General features: G+C 57.7%; 1 protein-coding gene across 1 annotated transcript in view; it reads left to right on the top strand.

Annotated features, from left to right (window-relative positions):
- Positions 1-24,762, top strand: part of MPRIP (myosin phosphatase Rho interacting protein) — an 81,805-nt gene that overhangs the window by 14,629 nt on the left and 42,414 nt on the right. Inside the window, exon 4 of the mRNA XM_075718996.1 lies at positions 21,923-22,074. Within this exon, the coding sequence (XP_075575111.1) occupies positions 21,923-22,074 (152 nt within the window). The remainder of the gene's footprint in view (positions 1-21,922; positions 22,075-24,762) is intronic.

Raw genomic sequence — 24,762 nt, 5'->3', positions numbered from 1 at the left:
TGTTGATCCAAGTGCCCTAAATAATTTAAATGTCTCGGGTAGGAGCGGTGGAGGCTTTCAATACATTTTTAGTGTCTCAGCAACCTGGCTCTGCAGTGGGCTGGTGTTTCGCGTCCTGCAGTGACAGGAGAGCGATGTGCAGCTGGCTGAGGTGGGGAGATGCCCTGATCCGAGGAGAGGCGGAAGGATATTGAGAAATATAATTTTTAATTTTTTTTTTTTTTTTTTTTTGGCTTTGCATCCTGGAGAGGTTCACCTGCCCCAGCCACTGCTGCCTCTGGGCAGGAGCAGATGGGCAGTGCCGTAGCCCCGTTCTCCGGACCTCTTGGCACCGCTTGCCATCCCCCGGCGGCCCCGTGCCATGGGGGACTGTTGCCAGAGAGCACGGAGAGGATGGGGGAAGCATCCCGCAGTTCTCCAGGCACCTCTTGGGCTTTTTCCCCTTGAGAAGGGTAAAAGTACAGAAAACAAACAAACAAACAAACAAAGGAAGCATGCACTTGTGCAACATGGGTTGACCCATGGTGGTCCCAGTCTGGACCCCCTCCTCGGCTGCTGCCGGGTCCCTGCACCCCTCCAGCCCTGCGGGGTGGCTCTGAGCACCGCCGGGACGGGGCACCGGGACTCGCTGCCACCGTGGCCCTTTGTGGTGCAACAGGTCCTGCAGGAGGAGGGCTCGGTCCAGCCTTGCCATGGCCATAGATGGAGGAGATGCTGCGGCTCCCTCCTCATCAAGGTCTGACACATGGTGTAAAAATACCCCCCTGACCTTTCTGCAGAGCACGTCTCTGCGTGGGATCCACGCTGCTGTTTGCACCGGTCTGCTAAAGGTGTTGCCTGGCCAGAGTTAGGCACAACCTCCCCTGGCCTCCTCCAGCCCACGGCACCAGAGCATCCCCTGCCGCGCGGGCTGGGCTGGGGCGGGAGGAAAAGCCCCCGAGCAGGAGGAAACGGGGGCTCTTGTTGCTGCTCAGCCCACGCAGGAGTGGGGCCGGGGGGCTGAGGAAGGACAGACAGGGACCATCTTCTACCTGTGGGAACGTCCCGTGGCGTGTCCTCTGCTTGACCTTGGGGGAAGTTGTTTTTCTGCCAAACCGCCAGTCCCTGACCCCTCTGCCTTGGGCACCGGCACAGCTCTGCTGGCCTGCAGTGCAGGTTTCTGCTCCGGCAGGACCCTGATCCCAGCACCATGACGCTCACAGCAAGCCCCCTTATGTCGGAACCAAGCACCCTGCAGGTGTTAGCCCTTGGCTGGCCTGCACGAGGAGGGGGGGACCTGTGGGGAGTGGGTGCAGTGTGTTGAGTGCATCGGGGCTCAGCTGCAGTGCAGCTTTCCTGCCCGGGCAGGGCCAGAGCATGGCTCAGAGGGTGCCATGGCTCTGATGGGTTTGGGACCCACTACCACCATCCCACAGCATCAGGCTGTGATGGCTGAGTGTTGGGGGGGGGGTCACTGGAGGGGACTGGTGGCACTCAGGTCAGGCTGTCAGCAGGCACGTCCCCGTGGGGGATGTAAGGACCCAGCCCTGCGCCCACCACACCTCGGGCATCGCTGGCTGGGGTTGCTGGGGGATGCTGGTTTCTCCCCCAGGGTGCTCGCCTGCTCCCTGCCTGCAGCTCTCCACCCCTCCGGCCATGTCCCCAGCTCCTTGCTGTGTCCCCAGCTCTTTGCCGTGTCCCCATCACCTCCGCAGGCCAGGTCGGAGTAAAAGGGCCGGGGCCTCGTGCAGGAGGTGCCTCTCCCACGCACAGCAGGGACGCTGGTTTTTGCAGGGGAGATCCACTTTGCAGCCCGTGCTGGGAGCTGGGTGGGGGTCCCACGGGGGTCTTGGCATGGGGGCGGCCCCCGCAGCGTGCCGGGAGCCGGGCAGCAGCTGGCCAGAGACCTCCCAAGCTGTTGCAAGCAGGGATTGAATTGCTTTGCCTTGAACCTGTTAGACATTAATTTTGTGGGTTTGGCAATTTCTGCTCTCGCTAAAAGCGGGAGGAGTGGGCTCGGGAGGGGAGCCCCGGCCTGGTGATGGTGGCAGAGATGCTCCCATGCCCGGCCAGGGAGACTCCGCTCCTCGCTCCTGGCAGGTTGGAGAGCAGTGGGGTGTGGAGGGGCTGCTCGAAGCCCAGACACGAGCTGGGGAGACCTCAGGGCATCCCCAGAGACCGACATCTTTGGGTGCTGTGGTACACAGAGGCCATGGGATGGTGCAGCCTTGGGTACAGGAGCCTTTTGCCATGAGGTGGCTCAAGTTTGGTGTTGCATTGGAGCATTTTGGGCACGGAAATCCCTTAGCAGAAGGTGGGACAAGTGGGCACCAGCTGCCTTGCTGGCATCCAGCTCCCTCCTGAGACCTGCCCATGGGTGTCCCTGAGCCGATGCAGACTCTGTGCTCCTGCTCAGCCGCTGCCTTTCTGTCTGTCCATCCTTCCAGCCGTCTGTCCTTTCTCTGCCATATTTTCACTCTGAAAACTCAAAACCAGTTCTGCACGGTTGCTGCGATGGGGAGGACGTGCACAGGCTATGGCCCTCCATGCCCTCGGACCCAGGCTGAGCTGCCAGACTCGCTCCGCGGGGTCTCCCTCTTTCACGCTGGGTGCCATTCCTGCCAGCAGCCCCAGCCTCACGCTGGCACCCAGAGCCTGCCTGGCTGCTGGGAACGCCAAGCGGAGCACATCCCCTTTCCCTCTGCAGGGAGCGTGCCAGCGGCTGTTCTCGGCTCTGCCGAACCCTGGCTAAGCTGAGCCTGCTCAGACGTGCAGAAATTCCTCCCTCCCAGCCGCGGGTGGATGTGGAGGTTGTGCGATCGCTCGGGGTTGCCTTCCCATGCTGAACCGCCACGATTACCCCTTGGCGCTGGCTTGCTCCTGCTGTTTGATAAACCTCTGTGCTGGGCCACATGATGTACAGGGGTGGATGTTTCTCTGCAGCAGCTGGAGGATGGCAAAACTGCTCTTATGTTGGGTTGAGGGAAGGCAGGAAAGAGGGTGACAGGGAGCTGGGGACAGGCTTGGGGATGAGCTGCTGTGTTGTGAGTGTTCGAGGATGTTTGCCCTTGTGTGCTCCCCAGTCATAGAATCACAGAATCGTTTAGGTTGGAAAAGACCGTTAAGATCATCCAGTCCAACCATTAACCTGACACTACCAAGTCCACCACGAAACCAATTAGGGGGAGAGTAATAATTTCATGTTTCCTGGCTTGGTGGCTGGATTATTTTAATGAAAGTAAAAACTAGGAATCATTAAGGTTGGAAAGGATCTCTAAGATCATCAGTCCAACCATCAACCCAACACCACCATGCCCGCTAAACCATGTCCCAAAGTGCCACGGCTGCCCGTTTTTTGAACCCCTCCAGGGATGGGGACTCCCCCACCTCTCTGGGCAGCCTGTTCCAATGCTTGGCCACTCTTCCCATGAAGAAATTTTTCCTACTATCCAATCTTAAACCTTCCCTGGCACAGCTTGAGGCTGTTCCCTCTCGTCCTATCGCTAACTACTTGGGAGAAGAGCCCAACACCCCCTCACTGCCCCCTCCTGTCAGGTAGTTATAAAGAGCGATAAGGTCTCCCCTCAGCCTCCTCTTCTCCAGGCTGAACACCCCCAGCTCCCTCAGCCGCTCCCCACCAGCCCTGTGCTCCAGACCCTTCACAGCTTCGCTGCCCTTCTCTGGACACGCTCCAGCACCTCAATGCCCTTCTTGTACTGAGGGGCCCAAAACTGGACACAGCATTCCAGGTGCAGCCTCACCAGTGCCAAGAACAGGGGGATGATCACTGCCCTACTCCTGCTGGCCATGCTATTTCTGATACAAGTCCTGTGGCACTTCCTTGGTTTTCCCAAGAGATACGTTCCCTGTTTCCCCATTGCACAGAGTGTGAAACTAAAGCCTGCCAAAAAACTTAAGCCAAGCCAAATACATCCAGAGACTTGTTTTGGCAGTGGAAGAGTCACCCAAAGAGCTTCGACCTTTGATACTTTAGGATATTTGAAACTAGGGAAGATAAAGTCCTTAGCCTTTAGGGAAACAGCCCTGCCTGGGCTGGGAGGGATCGTGCTCAGTCACTTGAGGGGACGAGGAGGGACTTGGGCCAGCATGGTGAGCGAAACCTCCCCTGGCTGCTGCCTGCCCGGTGGCTGCATCCCGGCACGCTCTGTCCAGGGGGAGATGCCCAAGCTGGCGCTGGCAGCTACACCCTCCGATGTTGTCCCACGCTGTGCAAGGTCTTGGTCCTCCTGGTAAAACGCCCTGCGGTCCCCAGCAAAACCACCGCCACTGCTGCAGTGGGAGAGCGGTTCGGGAGGTTTTGGTCGAGGTATGGGAGCTGCCACAAAAATAGTGCCGGGGTAAGGGATTGGAGCCAGAGAGTGGCAAATGCTCTGCATTTGCCTCCTTTTGTTTTGATTGCTGTGATCTATAATTAGCGGCCAAGGTCTCTATAAATAGAGCCCTGCTGCGTGGGAACGTAGTGGAGAGGCAGTGGGTGCGCAGGAGGGGTTTTGCAGGGTGGAGAGCGCTGTCCCGTCCCTCCCTGGATCTGCGGGTGGGTGACAGCCTCTGCGCTGCCTGGGGACGGGTCCAGCCCTGTGGCTAGAGCAGGTCAGAGGAGAAGGTCTGGATCTCCAGCCCAGCTTCTTAATGCCTCATTACATGTCCATGGGTCAGGCCAAGTCTCTGTGCCTCAGTTTCCCCCTCTGCCACTTCCCTTGGGCTGGGATTTCTACTAGGTTGGCATTTGTGCCGGTGCTTTGCCCCCAGCGAGAGCAGAGGGGCAGCTGCATCGTCCCTGGGGATATTCTCCCATCACAGCTTTCGGTGGCTGCCTGAGACTATTAATTTGGTTTTTTTTTTCTTTGTGGGTATGCTGGTTTGAAAGCAGGACAAAATTCAGGTCACCTAGGAGCATCTCAAACTTGCTGGTGGTGTGGATAACTAACACCAAGGTGAGAGCATCTTCTGGGTGGGCTTTACCAGCTCCTCCGCGGGGGATCAGGAGGAGCATCCCTGGGCGTGACGTGTCCTTCTCCCAACAAACTGGTCTTGCTCCGTGTCTGACGCCTTCCAGCGTGGTGGGGTGAAGCGTGGGGATGGGCTGTGAGCCCTGCCTGCGCCGTACCCCCTATTTCCTGGAGTCAAATTGCTTTCTAAAAATGGGGTGGGCATTAAGACTGCTTTGGGGGACATCTAAGAGGATGCTTAAACCAGCACTCGGCCACCTCCACGCCAGAGTTTGCTCCTGCATATGGGATTAGGTGGTTGCACCCTCTGCAGCGGTGTTGCAGAGCCTCGCAGCACGGTAGTCCTGCTCCTAAGTCAGGAACTCAGGCAGATCGGGATAGCGTTAACCTCAGTGGGATGGAGCGGACATCCCCGCTCCAGCCAGCGATGGCTGGGAGGGAGGTCAGGAGGGAGCCGGGAGCTGATGGGACCGGGGCGGGATGAAGAGCGAGGCCAGCCCGACGTCTGGCAATGGTTAGGGGAGCACCGGGACCCCTGGGCCGGGGGGTATAAATAGAAGAAGAGAGGCCAGCTCGGAGGTGGGAGGTCTGGCACCGTGCAGGGGGCTGCCGGGTCACATCTGGAGCCCCACACGGCCCCAGGCCCTGCTCCCGGCGGCAGAAACCTAAGGAATGGATCAATGGGTAAAAAAGGAGAACGATGTAAGCATCAGTGGCTGCTGGTAGGGGATCAAAGGGAGGGAGGGATGCGTGCCCGCCAATGCTGTGATGTGCAGATGCGTGTAATTATTATTTCCTAATCAACCCCCCTCCAAAATTCTCTCTATTCGGAAGAAAGGGGCATTTTAAAACGTCACCGTCAGCAGAGCTGCGCCGTGTTCATTTTCATTGTAGTTCCCTCCTCTGTCATCTATATTGTTTTTAAGAAGCCAAGAATCTGTGCATGTGTTTTTTTTCCTCCTTTTCACATCAAAGCAGTTTACTTCAGTCTTGGCACAGAATGGAAATTCATTGGCAGGGATTAAAAACGAACCTTAAACATCCTGGCCTCTCTGTCCTCGCTTTTTCCACACATTTTGCCATTTAAGCGTTTCCAAGCTCTCCCTGCCCCCTCCTCCGTGGGAGCACCAGGCGTTACAGAGCCCCGTTCCCCCGTCCCCGGCATTTCCCCCCACAGATGCAATTTTGCCAGTGCCTCTGTTCACCAGATCTTCAAGACTTTCAGTTTCTGTTTAGCATAAAAAGCTTTTGGCTTGAATCAAAGCATGTTTCAAATTTACAGCAAGCTGAAAGAGAAAGGGCTGGAGAGGAGCGGCTGTGCGAGGCTCGGATGGCAGCGGGGACCCCCCACCCCAGATTTTATGCGGGGTGTGGGTCTGACTTGGTCTTGCAGTGGGAGGACTTTCTTCCCAGCTCCTCCAGTTTTTGGTTTGACCCCAGCAAAGGGGGGAAGTGACCCCTTGCGTGGCTGCATCCTGCGATGGTCTAGAGGTGGTTTGTCACCTTGGCAAACACTGGTGCTAGTGCCCTGCCAGTCCCACCAGTTTATGCACTGGGAGGGGAAACAGCTCCATGCAGGAGCTCCTGGATTCACGGTTGTGGCGTGGATGGGAAATCCATGCAGGATGTGAGCCGGCTGGGATGGGACTGATGGGCAGTGGTGGGCAGCAGAGATGGGGAAATAACCAGTTTGCTGGGGAGCGGGGTGGAAGATGATCTGTGGGGAGGTTCCACCTGGGATGTTTAGTGTATATCTCAAAGATGATGCAGTAGAAATAAGGAAATGTTGGGAATAACTGGGGAGCAGCGATCCTTTCTCCTCTGGGAGAGCTGGGCAGGAGAGGGACATCTGAAGCCAGGGTGCAAGGGAGAGGGGACAAAGCACATCCTTGTGATTGCTCTGCAGGTGATGTAGAGACAGCACAAGCGCTGATGGTTCCCAACAGAGCTCAGAGATCTTTGATGGTTTGTTGTGTTTCATTTTCAATACTGCTTTTGGGGGGAAAAAATCCATGAACCTATGGGGAACCCCGTGAACCTGTTCCCCAGGACATCTCTGATGCCAGGACCGAGCAGCCTTGAAGGGTTTGGTAGGGTACGCAGATCTTCATTCGTGGTCTTTCTAATATTAGTGTCTTGCTTGATGCCGATCCAGTGTCATTTTGTTTCCTGGAGTTGGGTGTGAGATTCCCATAATGGCTTCAGGGGGGTTCATGTCTTTCCTTTTCTCTTCGCTTGAAGCGTCCAGCCCCAGTTGCTGCTGGAGGTGGGTCCTGCTTTCAAGACACTTGTGGGTACCTCCACAAACTGTTCCTTCTTCTTATTTTACCTCTTTCAGTTTGGTTTAGTGTGTTGTTTAGGGAAGTAAAACTGCTGAGCTGCAGAAGGGTAGTTCATGGGGGCTGAGAGAGCAAGGAACGGGGAAGGGCTCCTCTAGGGATGACTCCAACAGCAGCCCCGGCACCTGGGTCCATGGCCAGGGACCATCGCTGGGGTCCCAAAAGCGCCTGGGTTTCCTCTGAGCTTAGGTGGATCAAGCTAGCTGTTTCTGTTCACGTCTTCTCAAGCGTGGGTGCAGAATGCTGATGTCCATGTCCAAGCACCCCGGGAAGGGCTTTCGGTGCCTGCAGGACCCAGTCGGGAGAGGCCCCGGTGTGAAGCAGTCAGTGGTGGGTGTTTTGGGAGTTAACAGAAGGGCGAGAGGATGAAAGCGGAGTTGGGAGAGCTCGATACAGCCATCGACCTCCTAATGAACGAGCAGCTTTGATGACCTGGCCCAGGTGCTTCCTTCCTGGAAACAACACAGCCTCTATTGTCTTCTGCGGGGCGAGCCGCAAAGCTGGAATTGCTCTTAGGCTGAGCGACGAGAACAGGTTCAAGTGGCCCTGTCCTTTCTGCTTTTTCCCTACTCCTCCATCTCTTGAGACCTAGCAAAGACATTCGTGTAGAAGACGTGTGCAAGAGCAGTGAAGGGAAGTGAGCTGGATTTTAAATTGCTTTTATATAGTTTATGGGAGGCAGAGCGATACAGGCACTTGCAGTAGCTGGAGTTTCTTCTTTGTGACTTCTGGAAACCTGGGCTCCATATCCTGCAGGCTCTCGGTGAAAGAAGAATCGTGATCCGCTGTAAAACGTTAATGCAGAAATCAAACCCGCCTCTAACGGCATTTAGCAGTGAAGATGTCAGAGCTGGTAGTGAAATGACACAGCTAATTGCCGAGCGCACGATTACCCTCACGTGAGCCCTTTGGGCCCCAGCTGGCGTTCCCACCCTCCGCCTCGCGCGGTGGCCTCGGACCTGCCTTCCCTCTGCGTCCCACCGCGCCGTAAATGTCTAACAAAACACAGCACTCCGGCAACAGCCCCAAATACCGCAGCGGCGAGTGACAGATGGTAGCAGTGGTATTTACTACGGGCAGTTGCTCCCATTGCTTTTTCCTTTTTTTTTTTTTTCCCCCCCCCATTTTTCTTTCTGATGGAGCAGCTGAAACGAAGGCAGCGGGAGCTCTGCTGTAGTCCCCGCAGGCGGCTGGGGAAGGGGCTGCGGCAGTGGGTGCCTTTGGCAGGTGCCTGATCCCAGCTCTCTGCAAGCCGCGCCAGCGCTGGGCTCCCAAGCATCCCCCGGTCCCTGGGTGGCCGTGCCCGTCCGCAGAGACATGAAGGACCAACCCACCCAAGGAACCAGTAAACCCACAATTTTTTTGCCCCGCTGTTGCTTAGTGCCGGGGAGGGGGTGTGAAACGAGCTGCCTGCGGCACGGCCCCGTACCTGCCAGCTGCACCGTGTGGCGGTGGGGATGGGCTTGGTTTTAATTCTTTCCAGCCCTGTCGCAGGCCACCGGCTGAGCTTGGCGAGGACCACCAGCGGGCTGTGGGCTGCGGGTTGGGTAACGCTGGGCAATAGCACCCCTTTTCCCCTTGTGTAAAGGAATGCTTAGAAGAAGCAGCGTCCTGGTGGCTGGCACATCCCTGTTCCCACCTTGGGTCCCATCTCTGCCGGGTGGTTAGGGGTATCCTGGCCCTGCCTGGTGGGATTCGGTGCTGCAAAACCCTCGGTGACAGCTCGGAGAGGAGGACGTGAATTGAACAAGGCAGCAAAGCTGCTCCAAAAATCAAAGCGCGTTCCCCCTTTTTTTCCGGCAGAGATCCTGTATTCATTGATTGTTGACATGACATATGTGGGTTGGAGAAAGGCAGCGGCGGCTTCTGGCAGGGGAGGAAGGGGCTGGGGGGGCCGGGGGGGCTCTGCAAGCCGAGATGCTGATTACCGGGGGCAGCAAATAGCTTGCAGCTGCCTCCGCTCAACACGCTCTTTGTGGCTCTTGCAGCCACTCTTTGGACGCAGCTATTTTTAATTTCCCCAAGCGCGCGCACAAAGCAAAGGGGGTGGGCGATGCCGCCGGCATCCCCCCTTCCTGCCCCCCGCTCCCACTCCCTTCCCGGCCAGCCCCGCGCTTCCCAGCTTCCTCCCAGCCTCTGGGGAATGGGGGGAGCTGCACCCCCCCGGGTTTTTTTTGGGTCCATTTTGGGAGCTGGGCTCGGCTTCCCCCCGCCCCGCGCCAGTGTGTGCGGGGAGCTGGGAAAATGCAGAAATAAATAAATACGCAATTAGGCAGGCGTCCAGCCATGGAAGGGGGGGTGCTACAAAAAGAGGCTCCGGCCAAATTTTGGAATGCCTGAGAAAGCGGCTGGAGCCGTGGGCGAGCGCAGGGTTGTGGGCTTCCCACCGCCCCTCTCTTCCCGGCGGAGAAGGGGCGGCTGCGGCCCCCGAGGAGGAGGAGGGAGGATGGCAGCTCCCAGCCTTGCTCTTGGGGGGTTTCCCCCCCCCCATCGGCATCTCACAGAGTCCAGGACAAGGCGTGTTTGTGCTGGAGGTGTGATGAGAGCGGGGGGTCTCAGCCAGCCCTTGGCATGCTCTTGCTACGGCTCAAGAACGAACTTTCCGCCGGTGTTTTTGGGGCCGAAAGCCGAGGTGTGTGCTCTGTTCAAGCAGCAACACGGTTTGGGGTTAATAAATTACTTATTTGCAGTCCTTGTTTCTCGGTTACGGGAAGCATTAGTGAATATTATATTTCTGGTTTATCCCGGACATGCATTATTCATCAGGTTTGGAGTCTGTAAAAGGGACATTGTCAGGTTAAAACTTGCGTGGAGACAAGCTGAGGTCTTCAGTGAGGTTTTGTAAATGGCTTTTCTCAGGGTTACTGAATGCAGGGTTTTCGCAGAAGTCTTCCGCCTTTTGTCCGTGCTGGTTTGAGGCATTTCTGGTGAAAAATGAGAATTCCCAGGCAGGTTTTTATTATTGGTCTTGCTCATTGAGTTATCACAGGCTGCAAGATATATAAGATAGAAAAGAAATGCCGGCAAAATACTGCTTGTCCCTCATGCCAGACTAGGTGACAGCATGTGAATGTGCTTTTGCTAATCGGTGTTCTGTAAGACCTTTTTATTTTGCCCTGTCCCTTCAGAGCTGCGGAAGAGACTCTTCCCTGCAGTCACCGAAGTCTGACTGCAAGCAGGCAACAAGATAAAACAGCCAGTCAGTCTTGCTGAAAGTTAAAATTGCCATACGTAAATCACATGCGCAGCAACTTGTTACCCTTCACCTCCTTCCCGCAGGATCCAGGAGCTGATTTGTCTGTGGATATTAACATGGCTTGCACCCTGCCACCCGCTGCGGGCAGCACGGCTCCTCTGCGACCTCTTCTGCTTTTAAGGGGGAGCAGGTCCCTGGGGAAGAGGTGCTGCGTGGGGGGCTTGGGCTGCTCCCGGGGGCCAGGGAGAGCTGGGGAAGGCTCCTACCTACCAGAGAGGTTTTTTTTTTCCTGTATTTTCCTGGCATGCACCCCAGGGCCATGCCACGTCTCTGCTGCCATTGCACCCCTCGCTGCGGGGATGTGATCCTGGGGGTCCCCGCTCTTGCACGCCCCGTGCCGCTGTGGCTCTCCATGATTTTACGGCCAAACAGTGCCCTGGGGGCCCGCAGCAAGGCCGTCGGCTGCTCTCCTGCTCCAGCCCATGGCTGTCACCGCTCTCCTCTCGGTCTCCATACAGTGATGCTTGCAGTGTTTCCTTTGCCATGGGTGACGGTGTCCCTGGGGAGAGGAGGCAGAGGGAACGGGAGCACAGGTTGGTTTTAGGCATATCCTGGCAGCAGCCTGACCTTGCACGGGATTTCCACCCGTTGTGATGCTGTAGCTGGGGAGAAAGGGTGGGTTTTTGGAGCACGCCCAGCCTTGGCCCTTTCCTCCCTGTTTCATCAGCCCTGCTGCAACCGCATCGATAAAGTCACAGCAGATCACCGGGGCGCTGGGGAGCTACTGGGATATAATTAGGGTTTTGGTTCACTTTTCTGGCTGCTTTCCCATTAGGGGAAGGGACGGCAAGGTTTATGGATGGAGCAGATGTGTGGAGGAAGGGGATGTTTGGCTTGCACGGGCAGTTAATGCCACGCACAGACTGATGCTGGGGGGTGAAATTTGTCGTCCTAGGCATGGAGGATGGAGAAACCTCCTTGGGCTCATCCCCCTCGGGTGCACCAGCCCCAGATTCCTCCTCTCCTCTGGGGCCGAATGGCTGCTCCTGCAAGAGAAGTTGTGGGGAGTGCTCCTGGGAGCAGCTCACGGCCGTGAACTCACTCCTCTCCCTGAACTCCTCTGCAAGTGCAGGAGCCAGATGGGAGCAGCAGGTTTAGAGAGAAAATGCTGCTCCCCTGGGACGTGGGGATGGCTCCGGCAGCCTGGTGTGTTATTCCCAGCCTTTGTCCCTGGCCGTGGCAGGCGCTCAAAGTGCTTTTCCCCCCAGGTGCCACTTGTCTTTGAACCCCGCAGTGCCTGCCTGGCCAGGATGGCTCTTTGCTGTCTGCCTCAGTGCCTCCACCGCACCTTGCATGTGGCAGCAAAGCCCAGCTCGAGTTGTTGCTGGGTGGTCTCCTTGCCCCACAACAGCCGTGTGTGCCTGTTGGGAGCTTTTCTCTTTGCAATTGTCTTTCTTGGCCAAAAAGCCTCCCATTTTGTGCCATTCGGTGGAATGGCCAACGGTCAAAGGTTGGAAAATGCTCTCTGGCCGCTGCCTTGGCTTTTGGGAAGGTCTGCAGAGCCCAAGCTTGTTGGAAGCTGATGAGAGCAATGCAGAGCAGAGCAGGTATGGGGTCTTCTCTAGGGGTGAGGTGTGGGGTGCAGGATGTGGCTGCTGCTTTGTTGACCAACCCAGCCCAACCCAACCTCTTCGGCTTGGGTTGGCCCTCGCACCTCCAGCTGCAGACCCCCAAGCACCCTGAGAGCGCGGTCGCATGGTATTCCCAGCCCGGCAGGAAGCTCTGCAAAGCTCATAAGAGCAGTGCTGGGGAGTAATGAGATTTCCAGGCTAATTTGGCCGGATTCAAGAACTTCCACTGAAGCATCTGCACCCATGGGAGTTGCCCGAGCCTCTGGCAGATCTGGTGCTGCTGATCCTCGGGGTTGCCCTCACCTCATTTGCAGTTGTTGAGCACTGCTGCAAGATGAGGTATTGACAGTCCTTGGGGTTGAAGGTGGGGGCTTGGGGGAAACCCCACCGCAGGGTAGCAGTGCCGTAGTGCATGGCTCCCGCAGGAGATACACAGCGTGGGACGTAACTGGCGTCTGCTTTGCTGCAGCCGGACCAGAGCCCACTATTTCCCTGCAGAAGGGAGAGCAGGCGGGCGCAGGGTGACCTGTGTACGCGTGGTGGGGTGGGAAGAGTGTTGACCACAAATAAATTGCCTTTACCCACTGTAAAGCAAAATCTGCCCAGCAAATTTTCAGTTCAGCTGAGCCCGAAAGAAGCCAAACCGGGGAGAAACCACAGCCGTGGCCCTGCGGTAGAGCATTGGGTCAGCTGGTTGGATGGAGTTGGCTTCAGTGGGTCTAACCCTGTGTCTTGTGAGAGTGTTCAGCAGAGCTTTGCTGAGAGGCTTCTGCTGAGTTTGTCCATTGTGAGGTGGTGCTTTCCTTCTTTTATTTTTGTGTTTTAGTGAAAAAATGAAAATTTCTAGTTCATACGGAACTGGAAGTTTTTTCTTTTCTTTTTTTTCTGTTGAGACACCAGGAAATGTCTTGCCTTTTTATTTACTCTTTTATTCTGGGAAGCACTTGCCATTTTTCACCTTGCTCTGTGTGCAGTTCACTGTGCTTCTTGAGCTGGCATAATGCAGGGCCTTAAATTATCCAGAGCTGAAGATGACGGCTGTTGGAGGTGGGTTCGCACGGCTGTGACGGTGCTGATAGCTCTGTCTGTTGCTGTGTGTTTGCTCTGATTCCTCTGCTTGGGTGTGTTTGCAGGAGAGGTTGTGGGATGGCTGGAGACCAGGAGACCCGTCCCTCCTTCTCCTCTAGGCTGGAGGGGAGATGGATTCACTTAGGGAGGTACAGGGCTTTGATTGATTTAATTTCCTGCTTTCCTTGGATGGCTCTTACCTTGGCTCTGCCCATCCTTTATGGTTCAGAGAAGACAGAAGCAGCAGCTCCCTCCACAGCCCCTTCTCTCCTCCCAGATTTGTAGTCTAGACCTTCCTGAGTCTCTCCACACGGTCCGATTTTGGGTGCCACATGCAGTGGGGTGGCTTTGTACGTCTCAGCCAGTGCCCGTTTTCTGCGCGCTCTGCGGCACACCTCCGGGCTGCAAGGGTGGTGGCACCTCGGGTGGCCCTTGGCCGTGGTGGGAGTTGCCCCTAGGTGAGAGCAGCGCTGAACAGAAGACCTTGGGAGTCATTCCAGCAGCACTTGGTGCTGTAAATAACGTTGAAGCCCACATCCACTGCAGTTATTTTCCCACTTTGCAAGAAGACTGGCTCCAAAATCGAGCGGAGAGGGAGCTTTGCCCTGGGTTCGTTTCCTAGGGTTTTTCCCAAGGTGTGAAGCCCTTTTCACTTAAACGTCTTTCACACTTTTTCTTAGCTGCCGTAAGGATCCTGAGCAAGGGCGTTGCCCCTCTTGCTAGTTTTTCTACCAAACTCTAGGCTCGAAAGCAAAAGGTCTCTGGAGAGTCAGTGCAGCAGCCTCAGCCCTGGTGTGACTGGTTAGCAGAGTCAGCCGGGGCCGTTGGACAGAGCCTGCTCCGGTTCGGCCTCAGCTTTCCAGCACAGCCGATGCCCAGGCAGATGATGTTCGAGCTGTCTCCCTCACCCCCATGAAGCAGAAATCCACGTTCAGCTGTGGTTGAACAGGGCTTGGGTGGCTGGCCAAGGTGGGTGGAGATCATCCTGCCTCGATCCAAGCTTTCCACCTCCTGAGCTGTCTCCAAAACTGGCGTCACCATGTGTATGACCATCTCTGTGTGCAGGTGGCCTTACAAGTCCTGCTATGGGGCCGTGGTTTCTGATGTTTTGGGGAAGCCCTTTGCTCCTGGGGGGCGGGAACGTGCGAGCTGGTGTGCACGGCGCTGGTGATGAGCACCTGCACGTGTGTGCCTGGCAGCGCGCGGCGCAGGGACCGCCTGGGACTTATCTTCTACACTGAGGGGGTGGAGAATAAAGTTGACAAGGCCAATTTGGAACAGTGCAATTTAGAATTCAAATACCAAGATGCAAATGAAGCCCACCTTTTCTTCCCACCCCCAAACGACTGTGTTTCCCTCTCCAGGCAGCTTGCCTGCCATGGTCCCTGCACCAAGCTCCAGTCCCTCACTGCGTTACCGTCCCGGTGCATGGTCTCGCCGGGCTTTTGCCATCGGGCTGATTACCATGACAACTCGCTTGAATGCTGCAGATATTTGCTTCCCCTTTGGGTGGGTAGCTGTTGTGCCTGCGTGTCGGGGAGCGAGGAAGGTGCCACGCTGGCAGCTGTGAGCAGATGGGGTCAGATCCGTTATCATGCATTCCTCCCACCCCCCTCCTAGGAGAGGAGGAGGACATTTTGCATTTTAAATGCATTTAAATCCTGGAGAGCAAGAGGGAAGAATAACTCTTGGGTTTGCAGGGCTGCGAGATGGTGCCTTCAGCGTGGCAGGGCCAGCAAGAGCCTGTGCAATGCTGGGCTTTTGCTTTGGTCCCCAAAGAGACGTGATATGGGTTGAGCGGCTGCTCCAAGCTCTTTGTGCAATGTTGGGCTTTGGCTTTGGTCCCCAAAGAGCTGGGATGGCAGCTCGGAGCGGCCCCTCGACCCCCATCCCGGTGGGAACTTGCTGTTTTTCCCATCACGGTACCGATGTTCTCTGCATCTTCTGTCCCTCTTCCCCTCCAGCAGCATTGGATGCGGAGCGTGCGAGTGCACGGGTGCAGGTTCCCCCGAAGGGCTCCCTGGATTTGGGGATGCTGCCGAGGACCCAGAGGGTTGGACCCAGGCGCTGAGGGAGGTTGCACCCACTTGATGACCACCACCGGCTTTGCTGACCCTCCTTGCCCAATGCGGGCGGTTGTGTCAGGATAGGATACGACCGTCCCCGTCGTGCATGGACCCCTCGGAGGCCGTTCAGCAGGAAAGAGGTTAACAGGAAGGAGGCAGGCTAGGCGCTGGCTGCCAGCTCCCGACCCCGCTTTGGGGTGGGGAGCAGCTGGGAGCTGCAAAAGCGGTGCGAAAATCGCCATATAAGGCCAAGACGAGCCGGCTCCAGCCTCCCGCGCAGCCCCGGCCGGGCTCGCTCTGCTCCAGCGCACGCTCCCCGGATGGGCGCCCGTGGGGACGGGGCTGCGGATGGGATGCGTGGCCCCAAACTTGCAGCCTGGGCACCCCTGGGATGGGTGCTGCCCATGCTTTGCTGAGGTGGCAGTGGCACTGGGTGGGAGAGGAGCCCGAGGGTGCTCGCGGCCAGTTCGCAGGCAGCTCGCGGCCAGCTCGCCGCCTTGCTCCGTGTTTAGACTCGCTGTCTGTGGACGTAAACACCGACTCTGCTTAAAAGCGGCCCCTGGCTGAACTCTCCTGCCCAACCCCTGCGCTTCACCCCCTCCCCAAACTGCTCCCGGGGAAGAAAATTCCTTCCCCCTGGCGAAAGTGGAGCTGATGATGTTTTATCTCCTGGTAGAGGCTCGGGAGGGCTCTTACAGGGGCCCGGCAAGCAGGGACAGGCATGCGTGGGGCTTGCTAACCCATCCTCCGAGCCCACCTCCCCGAGACGGTTCCTTGGGGTGGGTGACCTGGGGCTGCGGGGAGCTCCTCCGGCAAAACAAATTTCAGGAGCCGGCTGTCGGTGCCCATGATGAACAAGCAGGGGCCAACAGTGGGGAAATGTGTGATGGGGCCGGGGGAAGTGTTATGGCATTTATCCATCCGGGAGGGTGTTCCTGCATCGCTGGCTGCATACCGGGGCAGGTGTCCTGTCCCCTCCTCGCGCTGGCACCGGGCAGCTGCTGGCAGCACCGCGAGCCAGGTTCGCTGCCGGTGCAGAGCCACGCCAGCACGTGCCAAGGCCGCATCTGCAGAGCACCGCTTGTGCCTCCAGCTGCGAAAGGAGGTGATGGCTTCTGGCTGGCTGGAGAGTCCAGGCGGCAGTGAGATTTGGGGGCATCTTCCCTTGTTTCTTGCACAGGAGCACGAGATGTGTATGCAGAGGGGCACGTGTTGCTTGATACCTCCGTTGCATTCCTTTGCCCATGGTAAAAACCTGCTTTTCTATTGCCTGGCGCACGGCCTGAGCAAGCTGGAGCTTTCTCAGTGGCTTCACTGAGCAGTAGCTGCTGACAGGGGAAGGCTGCAGGTGGGAAAGGTGTGCTCAGGTGGCCAAGAAAAGATACCTGCCTCCTGCTTGGATGGCACAGGGAGAGCAGAGAGCTGCCGTGGGGACGGCGGGGATGGGGGAGCGCTCCTGCTTGCAGGGAGGTGTGGGATGGAGGAGCACAACCCTCTGCTCCCCTTTGATGGGTGACTGCTCCAGTCCATCCTTCTGCAGAGCCCGCAGAGGTCGTTTTCAAGAGCCTTTGTCTAATTTAATAAATCCAGGATGCTCAGCCTGTTAGACAATCTATAAGTGTAATAAAATCTGCCCACCGCAGAGCTCCAGTTGCGTTGTGGCTGTATCGATAGCCTCGTGTCTGGTGGCAGGAAGCCTAAAACACTCGGGGCACACCGTGGCCACCCCGCTGGCACCGGCAGGCTCCGTGCCGCAGCAGCAGAGCCCGGTGGCAGAGCCAGCCGCGGTGCGTGTGCGGTGCATCCCCCGCTGGGATTTAGGGAGGCTGTGCATAGCCTCTGAAAAGGGAGCTTCATGTGACTTTTCAAGGAGTTGGTGCTTTCTTGCTGATGGCCTCCGGGTGGGAATGGTGGAAGCGGCGGTGGTGTGGGCTCCCTGTGCCGCGCTGGTGCCGGGAGCTGCCCGTCCAAGCTGCGTTGCTGCACTCGCCCAAGGCATGCTTGTCTCCATGTTACTCTGATGCGCCTGTGGCAATGGGGCAGTGGAGTCTTGCTCCCTCCCACACCGCAGCCCAGCCAAGATCCTGCTTGCATCCCGCCTCGAGCACCGTGATCAGCTGAGCCCGCGCACCGGGGATGGGTGAAGCTTTTAGCAAACACGGCAGCTGCCTTTGCAGAGTACTCAAGAGTGCTGTGAATGAGCAGTGTGCTCGTCGGCAGCCACCCTCATGAATATTTTAGCTCGGAGAATTAACATTTGTCAAGAAGCATTTATGGAGGCAGCGTGGATGTCTCTTCCCCAGGCGCCGCAGGCTCGCTGCTGCTCTGCGGTGGTGCTGGGAGCCAGGGCAGAGCCAGGGCAGAGCCAGACGGAGCCCGAGCCCGCGCGGCGTCGCGGCAGAGCGGGATGGCAGAGCTGCGATCTCCCCCTGGGACGGCCGGGCCCCGGTGCCAAGGCAACCAGCCCGCCATGCGAGATAGACAAATGGTTATGGGTTTTCTTTTTTTTTTTTTTCCTTCCCCTCCTGGTTCTTGGCAGAAAGTAAAATGTCCCTTTTGTTTGGTTTCCTCCTCCCCCTGCCCCATCGCCTTTCTTTAAAGGTTGTGTTCCAGATTTCATCAACCCACGTTGTGTCATAGCCCTGGAGAATGGCATGGGCACTGGCCATGTCCCACCGAGGCCGTGGCAGAGCTGCTTCTCAGGAGCTTGACCGCGGGGTTACCTGCTCAGAAACCACCTTGTGTACAGTCACTGAGCGAAGCTCCGTTGTATTTTGGATTGAGCTCCTATGATGCACACATATTAGAGATGATCGGGAATGTACTTGGAGAAAATTCAGAAATTTTGGAATCTAAATAATCCTGTATTTCTACCTCAGCCCTGCAAAACTGTGTGGAAATGAGGGACTCTTGCAGGTAAACCCTGTTGACTTACAGCATCAGCCCCTACACCTGGGAGTTCATCGCCCATGGGGCATCCAGCACTGTCCATCCTCCTGCCACAGCACCTGGGTCTCCCCAGTAATGCCCTTCTTGGGATTTCTTCCTTCGGGCTTGTAAGAGGTCCCCATTCTTTCTTTCCCTCCTTTCCACTGTCCAAGGTGGGGGATGCTGCAGTTGTTGGGCTCTCCATCCTAAGAGCATCCATCCAAAGGTCTCTGCATCTCATCCAGAGGCTTCTGGGGTTGTGGACGTGGAGAGCACGGCATGGCTTGTGTCCTTGGCACCCGGGAAGGGAGAGGAGGAGGAGGAGGAGGAGAAGAGCGTACTATAGGCTTTGTGTAGTATGGAGGGGGATACTGTGAGTACGTGTGTGTGTAAATATGGATCTGTCATACCAGAGGGAAACAGCAACGCGATTGTTTCTTGGCTCCGGTTCTTCTGCTGATACTGGCAGCGTGGAGAGCTGTAGCTGCTCATACAGTGTGGGTGCTGCCTTCGGCGGGGGGCTGCTCCGCTCGCCAGCCCGGAGGCGGCCGGTGGCCCAGAGGAGAGCTTCATGGTGCTGGTAATGGTGTGCTCTGCTTGTGCACCCTGCTGTGCTTCTACTCCTCTTCCCAGTTAAAAGACACCCAGACACCAGATCCAGGTGCGGGGTAGCTGTGTGCTCCATCCCGTTGACAGCAGCATGGGAAATGGCAAAGGCAGGGCCAGCGCCTGGGGACAGGGCTGTCCCTGAGGCAGAGACCTGCAGAAGCCAAGCAGCTGGAGCCAGAGCTGAGCCTGAGCGTCCACCCCTGCCTCACCCGGACACGAAGCCTCCCCATGGCCCCAGGGTCTGATGCTGGGTTCGACCTTGTATCAAAGCATCTGCTCTTCAAAGGGCTGGTTGAAGTCCCAGCCTTGTTATTGTTTCGGCGTCTCTGCTGTATAACACCTCCCTGCTTTTGCATTTGTTTATTCCCTTCTGATTGCTGGAGCCACACAGTCTTCACCTGGCCTGGGACCAGCACGGGGACCCGCTCTGCTCATCCTTCCCTGGGGATCCCCAGCCCTGAGAAACCCCCCAGTGCAGAAACGGGTGCTCAGGGGCAGGGAAGGGGTCTGCGTGTCCTCATCCCCTGCTGCAGAGCCTCTCCCATCTCCCCTGCTCCCACACCACCGCCCCGCAGCTTTGGCACGCGAGGGCTGTCCCTGTTCTCCTGGTTTCTTGGGGAAAGCAGCCGTGTGCCATCGCCAGCTCCTCCGCCGGGGATCCCCGGCCGCTTTCGAGGTGCTCCCGGGGTGCAGTGCTGCCTGAGCCCCGTCCTTTTCCTTGGTGGAGTTCGCGTGTGCGCGCGTTTCCACCTGCCACCATTTGCATTTCGCTTTGCTTCAAAGTGCCTGCGCTGCCTCCGAAGAAGGAATAAATGGTGTAAAGGAATTTACATCCTGAGCGAGCGAGCCTGCTGGTCCATCAGGTTTCATCTGCTGCCGAGAGGTGTGGGGGTGCAGGGGGGCTGCCGTGGGGTGGAGGGTTTGTCCCTCGTGCCCGTCCTGTCCCTGGCTGCAGGTGCAAGGGGGACGGTCCCAGCTTTGCTCACAGCCCCTCTCTGGGTGTCCTGGCTCGGAGGCACGGTGGTGGATCCATGCGTCGGGCTGTGTGAGATGCCAACATTCACCCTTGCAAGGAGGGGTGCACGGCAAAACCACTTCACAGGGCCAGCCTGGCGGTGTGGGGGCCCCAAACCGGCTCCTCCGCTCCGGGTGTGCTTGGGTCGGGGCTGGGTGTGAGCAGCGGGGGAAGCCGCCCTGAATGCTGCCGTGGGGTTAAAGAGGGAGGAGAGCAGGCAGGTTTCGCAGGGAGCCGTCTCCTCCTCTCCTCCTGTGCCAGCTCCCTGCCAAATCCCTGCGGGGCCTCCCAGGGAGTCAAGGGGTGCCTGTGGCAAGAGGGACCAAGTGGCCCAGGGTCCCCGTGAGGGACTGGGGGTCACTCCTGGAGCTGCTCTTGTCCCCTTTTTCCCCCGGCCTGGTTGCGTTCCCTGGTGCAAAAATGCTCTGGGTGGGGAAGGGAGTCAGACCCAGACCTTACAGTCCTGGAGGCCTTGGCTGTGCCAAAAGCCAGCGAGACAAAAACGTTTCTAAGACTCCATTTGGAGCAGGAGAAAGTTTTTCCGTTGGGTTTTTATAGCTCCCGGAAAGCAGGGTTTTATTTTTGTTGTCCAAGACAAAAAATCCTCTTAGGAGCCGACTACCCGCGGCGTTGCGGGGCGGGCTGCTGTGCATGTGCCGTGCCGAGGGCCTGGGCTCGGCTTTGCTTTCCCTCCCTTCCTCTGTCCCGTGGGGTCTGTGGATGCTGATGCTGGTTTCCACAAAGGAAAAGAGAAGGTTTTGGTGTTCCTGATGTACGACCGGTCCCGCTCATGTGCCCATGGTAGGCACCGATGCTGCAGCACCCGTGATGGCTCCATGCCACCCCGGACTGTCGTAGGATGCTCCCGCCCGGGGACACAGCTGCAGGGAAAGCCCTTTTCCTGGGGAAGGGGGCTATTTCCCATGGCCTGCAGATGGGTAAACCAGGGGCCTCGGGGGGCTGATCTGAATTTCCTGGGGTTGTAGGCTGGGACCATTGAGCTCTCCCCAGTTGCCCCTTCTTTGCATGGCGCAGGCTGCTTTTGGAAGGGTTTTACTGGCAAGGGAGCCGGTTTCCATGGTAAAAACCTTAACAGCTTCTGCCAAAAATCCATCTCTCCGTTGGCCTGGCCATCTGGAGGGTGAAAGGAGGCTTTGGCGGGGTAAGGAGGTGGCCGCAGGTTGCTTTGGGTGCTCCTTTGGTGCCCTTGGCAGCTCGGAGGGGTCCCTCTGCCCAGGTGCAGGTTCGCACCGGGATACGGGGGGGGACCCCAGTGTCACCGAGCCTGGTGGGGCACAGGCAGGCTGGGGATAGGGGAGACACGGCATCGCTGCTCGGGGAGGGAGGGCTGTGGGCACCGTGCACCGGGAGCGGGTGGCCGCGCTGTAATCGGATGAACCGGCGCCGCTCCAGATGGACCTGTCAACTCTTGTCAGTGCTGACACCCCTCTGGGTCCCTCCGCGTCCCCTCAGGCCAGGGGGCCACCGCCTGTCCCACTCCGCAGTGTCTGCTTGGAGCAAGGGGGGCCGGGAGGTGACACCGTGTTTGCAAAGCCTGTCAGACAAACAAGGTCCCTTCCATGCTGCAGTCCCTCCGTGACAAACTCCATGTTTTGTTAACTTTAATGGGAAAAACCTGGCATGTGCGTCTGTCTGTCTGTCTGTAGCAACTGAGCTGTCCTCAGTGGGGCCGTGAGGGCAGTGGGGCCTTGCTGCTTGGCCTCCCCCTGTCCCCAGGTGCCACCCCACCGCCCCAGAGGGTTTGCAGCTGCAAACCCAAAGCCGGTCACTTGGTGCCTTGCCTTGGCGTCCCCACGCTGCAGCAGGGCAGCCATCCTTCCCTGGGTGTTCAGCACAGGAGAAGCGTCTTGCTGGCAGCAGTAGACTGGGCTGTGCTGGACTGGGCTGGCAGGAGTCGTGCCTGCTGGTCCCTGTCCCCGGATGTGCGGCACAGGGCTTTGCTGTGTGCCGGCACGGTGCATGGATGGGTCTGGGTGCTCCTGGGCAGAGCATCTTGGTCTGTAGGATCCTGGTGTCCAGCAGGAGAGGTTTTAGGGCTCAGCTCTGCACTCATCTGCTCTTCTCTCCTTAAACATTACTCCTTTCTCCTTCCCCTTGCAGCCGACAACCCTCCCGCAGGGCACCATCAACATGAACCAGTGCACGGATGTGGTGGATGGGGAGAGCCGGACAGGGCAGAAATTCTCCTTATGCATCCTGACGCCAGAGAAGGAGCACTTCATCCGGGCCGAGAACAAGGAGATCATCAGTGGGTGAGTGCAAGTCTGGGGCCGAGCCACCGCGGGGCTCTTCCCTTAGCCGGGAGGAAGAGGAGGGCGGGTAGGACCTTGCCCGAGGCCGGGTGCTGTGGCCGTGCGTACCCAGGCTGTCCCCGAGCCTGCTGCAGGGACAGTCCTGGGAGCCGGGTGTAGCTGCTGCCTCACGGTCAGCTCCGGTCTTTTCTGCCTTTTTGGCAAGGACAGGGTTTCTTTCCCCTTCCCCACTCCCCCGCCTGGCGGACCCCTGCCATCGCCTGGTGCTCTGCAGCAGAGTGGGGGCCTGAGCACCCCCCGAGCCACCAGATTTATGGTGTGAGCGTGAGTACTGGCTTCAGTGGAGACCTGTGTGGCGGCAGATGATTTAAGTCCTTCTTCTGTGCCTAGTGCGTGTGCTCGGCCGTGCCGGGCTGGAGCCTGGGGCTTCCCAACATGCCAGCCACCTTTCAGACCCAGTGCTTGGGGAAGCTCAGCCTCTGCCAGGAGCCTTGGCCAGGTCCTGGAGCTGAGATGCTCCTGAATCACTCTTTACTTATGAAGGCCACTGTTTGCAGGTCAGTTTTGTTGTCTGCTGTTGGGCAATATCCTGCTCCCCGCTGCAGAACAACACTCCCAGCGGCGTTTACCCCCGGGAGCAAGCTGAGCTACACCGGAGCATTTGTGGGATGCTCAGAAGGTGCATCTGATGCCGAGGTGCTCCTGGGCTGGCCGTGGCAGCTTCAGCCCCAACAGAAAGCAGCTATTTACTGGCTGGGGGAAGAAGCTTGGCCACAGGGTGAACACCAGGATGGGGTTGGAGCCAATGGGTGCTGGGGTGACCCCAAAGTGCTTGTAGGACAGCATCCGATGAGGCACCCAGCCCGCTGGCACAGGTCCCGTAGTCCCGGGGCTGGCGTGTCCAACCCTGAGCGTCATAGGCCCTGTGGTCCTCGTCTGTCCCTGGGCAGGTAAACCCTGTCCCCATTCGGACTCGCCTTCGCAGTGCCCGCCTCGCCCCGCTTGCTCCAGGCAGGCAGGCTGGCAGAGGGGGTCCATGCAGCCACCCCCCACTCCCAGTGGAGCATCTGACCTCCAAGGACGATTAAAATATCACTGCTTATAGGAGCGCCTGCCACTGGGATGCAGTTGCTCAGCAACACTGAAGATTAGGCCACTAAAATGAGCAAATCGCGGTAGATTTCCCGATTCCAAGTGTTGGATGGTGACCTAGAAACATCCTCGTCATCGCTTACTTGCCGGCTTGGGTTGAAGCCGGTGCTGGTGAGGGTGCAGAGCCACGTGAGAGCCGAGCCACCAGCACGCAGCGACGGACTGCGATGGTGCTGCTGCTCACCTGCGAGCGTTTCCCACGTGGGATGTCGGGAGCTCGGTGCCTCCCTCCCAAAATTGGTTTTGAAACTAGAGCAGAAAGTCGAAGGGCTGAAGCGCTTGCTCTTTCCCACTCTTCCCGAGGCATGGTGTCTCCTGCTTGCCCAAGCCCTGGCAGCAGCAGAGTCAGTGCTTTCTGTTGAGATGACTTCTATTTCCAAGCATTTTCTTTGGTTGTGACTCCCCCCATTTTGGTAAATACTGGTTGAAATAGGCATTTTTCTACCAAGAGCTTGGGATTTTGATCAGATATATATTTTCATGTGCTGAAACTTCCCTGCTCTACTGAGACAGTGCGCGTGGGTGATTCCCCCTTCGTGCAGTGCCTTGGGCCAGCAGAGCTGTCCTCCGGCAGCACGGCCACCTCCCTGGTCCCGTTTGCAGCGGTGGGGTTGCAGTGGTCGCGGAGCTGGAGTGCAGAAGTGCAGGGGAATCATGGCACGGAGGAGCCGTCTCCTCCCTTCCAGCCAAAGCAGGAGCAATGGCTGTGCCCCAAAACATGGCTATGCCCCAAAACATGGCTAACCCCCATGCCCTGCTCTCTTCTCCCTCTCCCCACACTCTGGTTCACAGCTCAGCCTTTTGTTGCCGGTCCTGCCTGCCACGCGGGAGGGAGAGGCATTGCAGAGCAAGGTGGGGCTGATTTATTGTTCGTTGGCCCGGTGCTGGAGTTTGAAGAGCGCGTTTGCTCCTGACTGCAAGCATTAATCATCTCAAAACAGTCCCACTCTGGGTCCGAGCCAGGTGGGTTTCATTTGCAGTTGCAGCACGATAGGAAGATTTCCCTGGCCGGGGGAGAATTTGTTTTACGTTCGTTGCATGCTTCTGGCATTTATTGCTTAACCAAAACCCACTTGATGTGGTCATCTCAAAACCCTTTACAGCAGCAGTGTGCGAAGTGGGGGAACAAGAGAGGGAAGCAGGGACATTTGAAGCAGGAATGTTTCTCAGTGGTCCACGGATCCCTGTGGAGTTCACAGAGATGCAGGGGCATGTTGTCAGGCTGCAGTGGGAGGGCACAGGAGGGTCCCCCAAACAAGCGACTTGTGCAGGGGATGCACTTCTCAATGCCAAGTTCACGCTGCTCTTTCTTGGACAAAAGCGCTTTGTGTGCAGTGTGCGGGTGTTGGCATCGCTCAAGGGGGAAGGTCCTGCCGGAGGCTCTGTCCTTCTCAGCTGTCTTTCAGGATCCTTGAATCCCTGTCCCATGTCAGGCTTGGCCATGGCCTCGCTCTTGCAGTGAGTGGGGTTTGAGCCAAACACCCTGGAATCATTCCTCCTCCCCTCCTGTCCTGCCTCAATTTTCCCCCAGAAGCT

This window comes from Pelecanus crispus, chromosome 11 (genome assembly GCF_030463565.1).
Source record: "Pelecanus crispus isolate bPelCri1 chromosome 11, bPelCri1.pri, whole genome shotgun sequence".
NCBI lineage: Eukaryota > Metazoa > Chordata > Aves > Pelecaniformes > Pelecanidae > Pelecanus > Pelecanus crispus.
The sequence above is the reverse complement of the archived record's forward strand: the minus strand, read 5'-3'. Positions and strand labels throughout refer to the sequence as shown.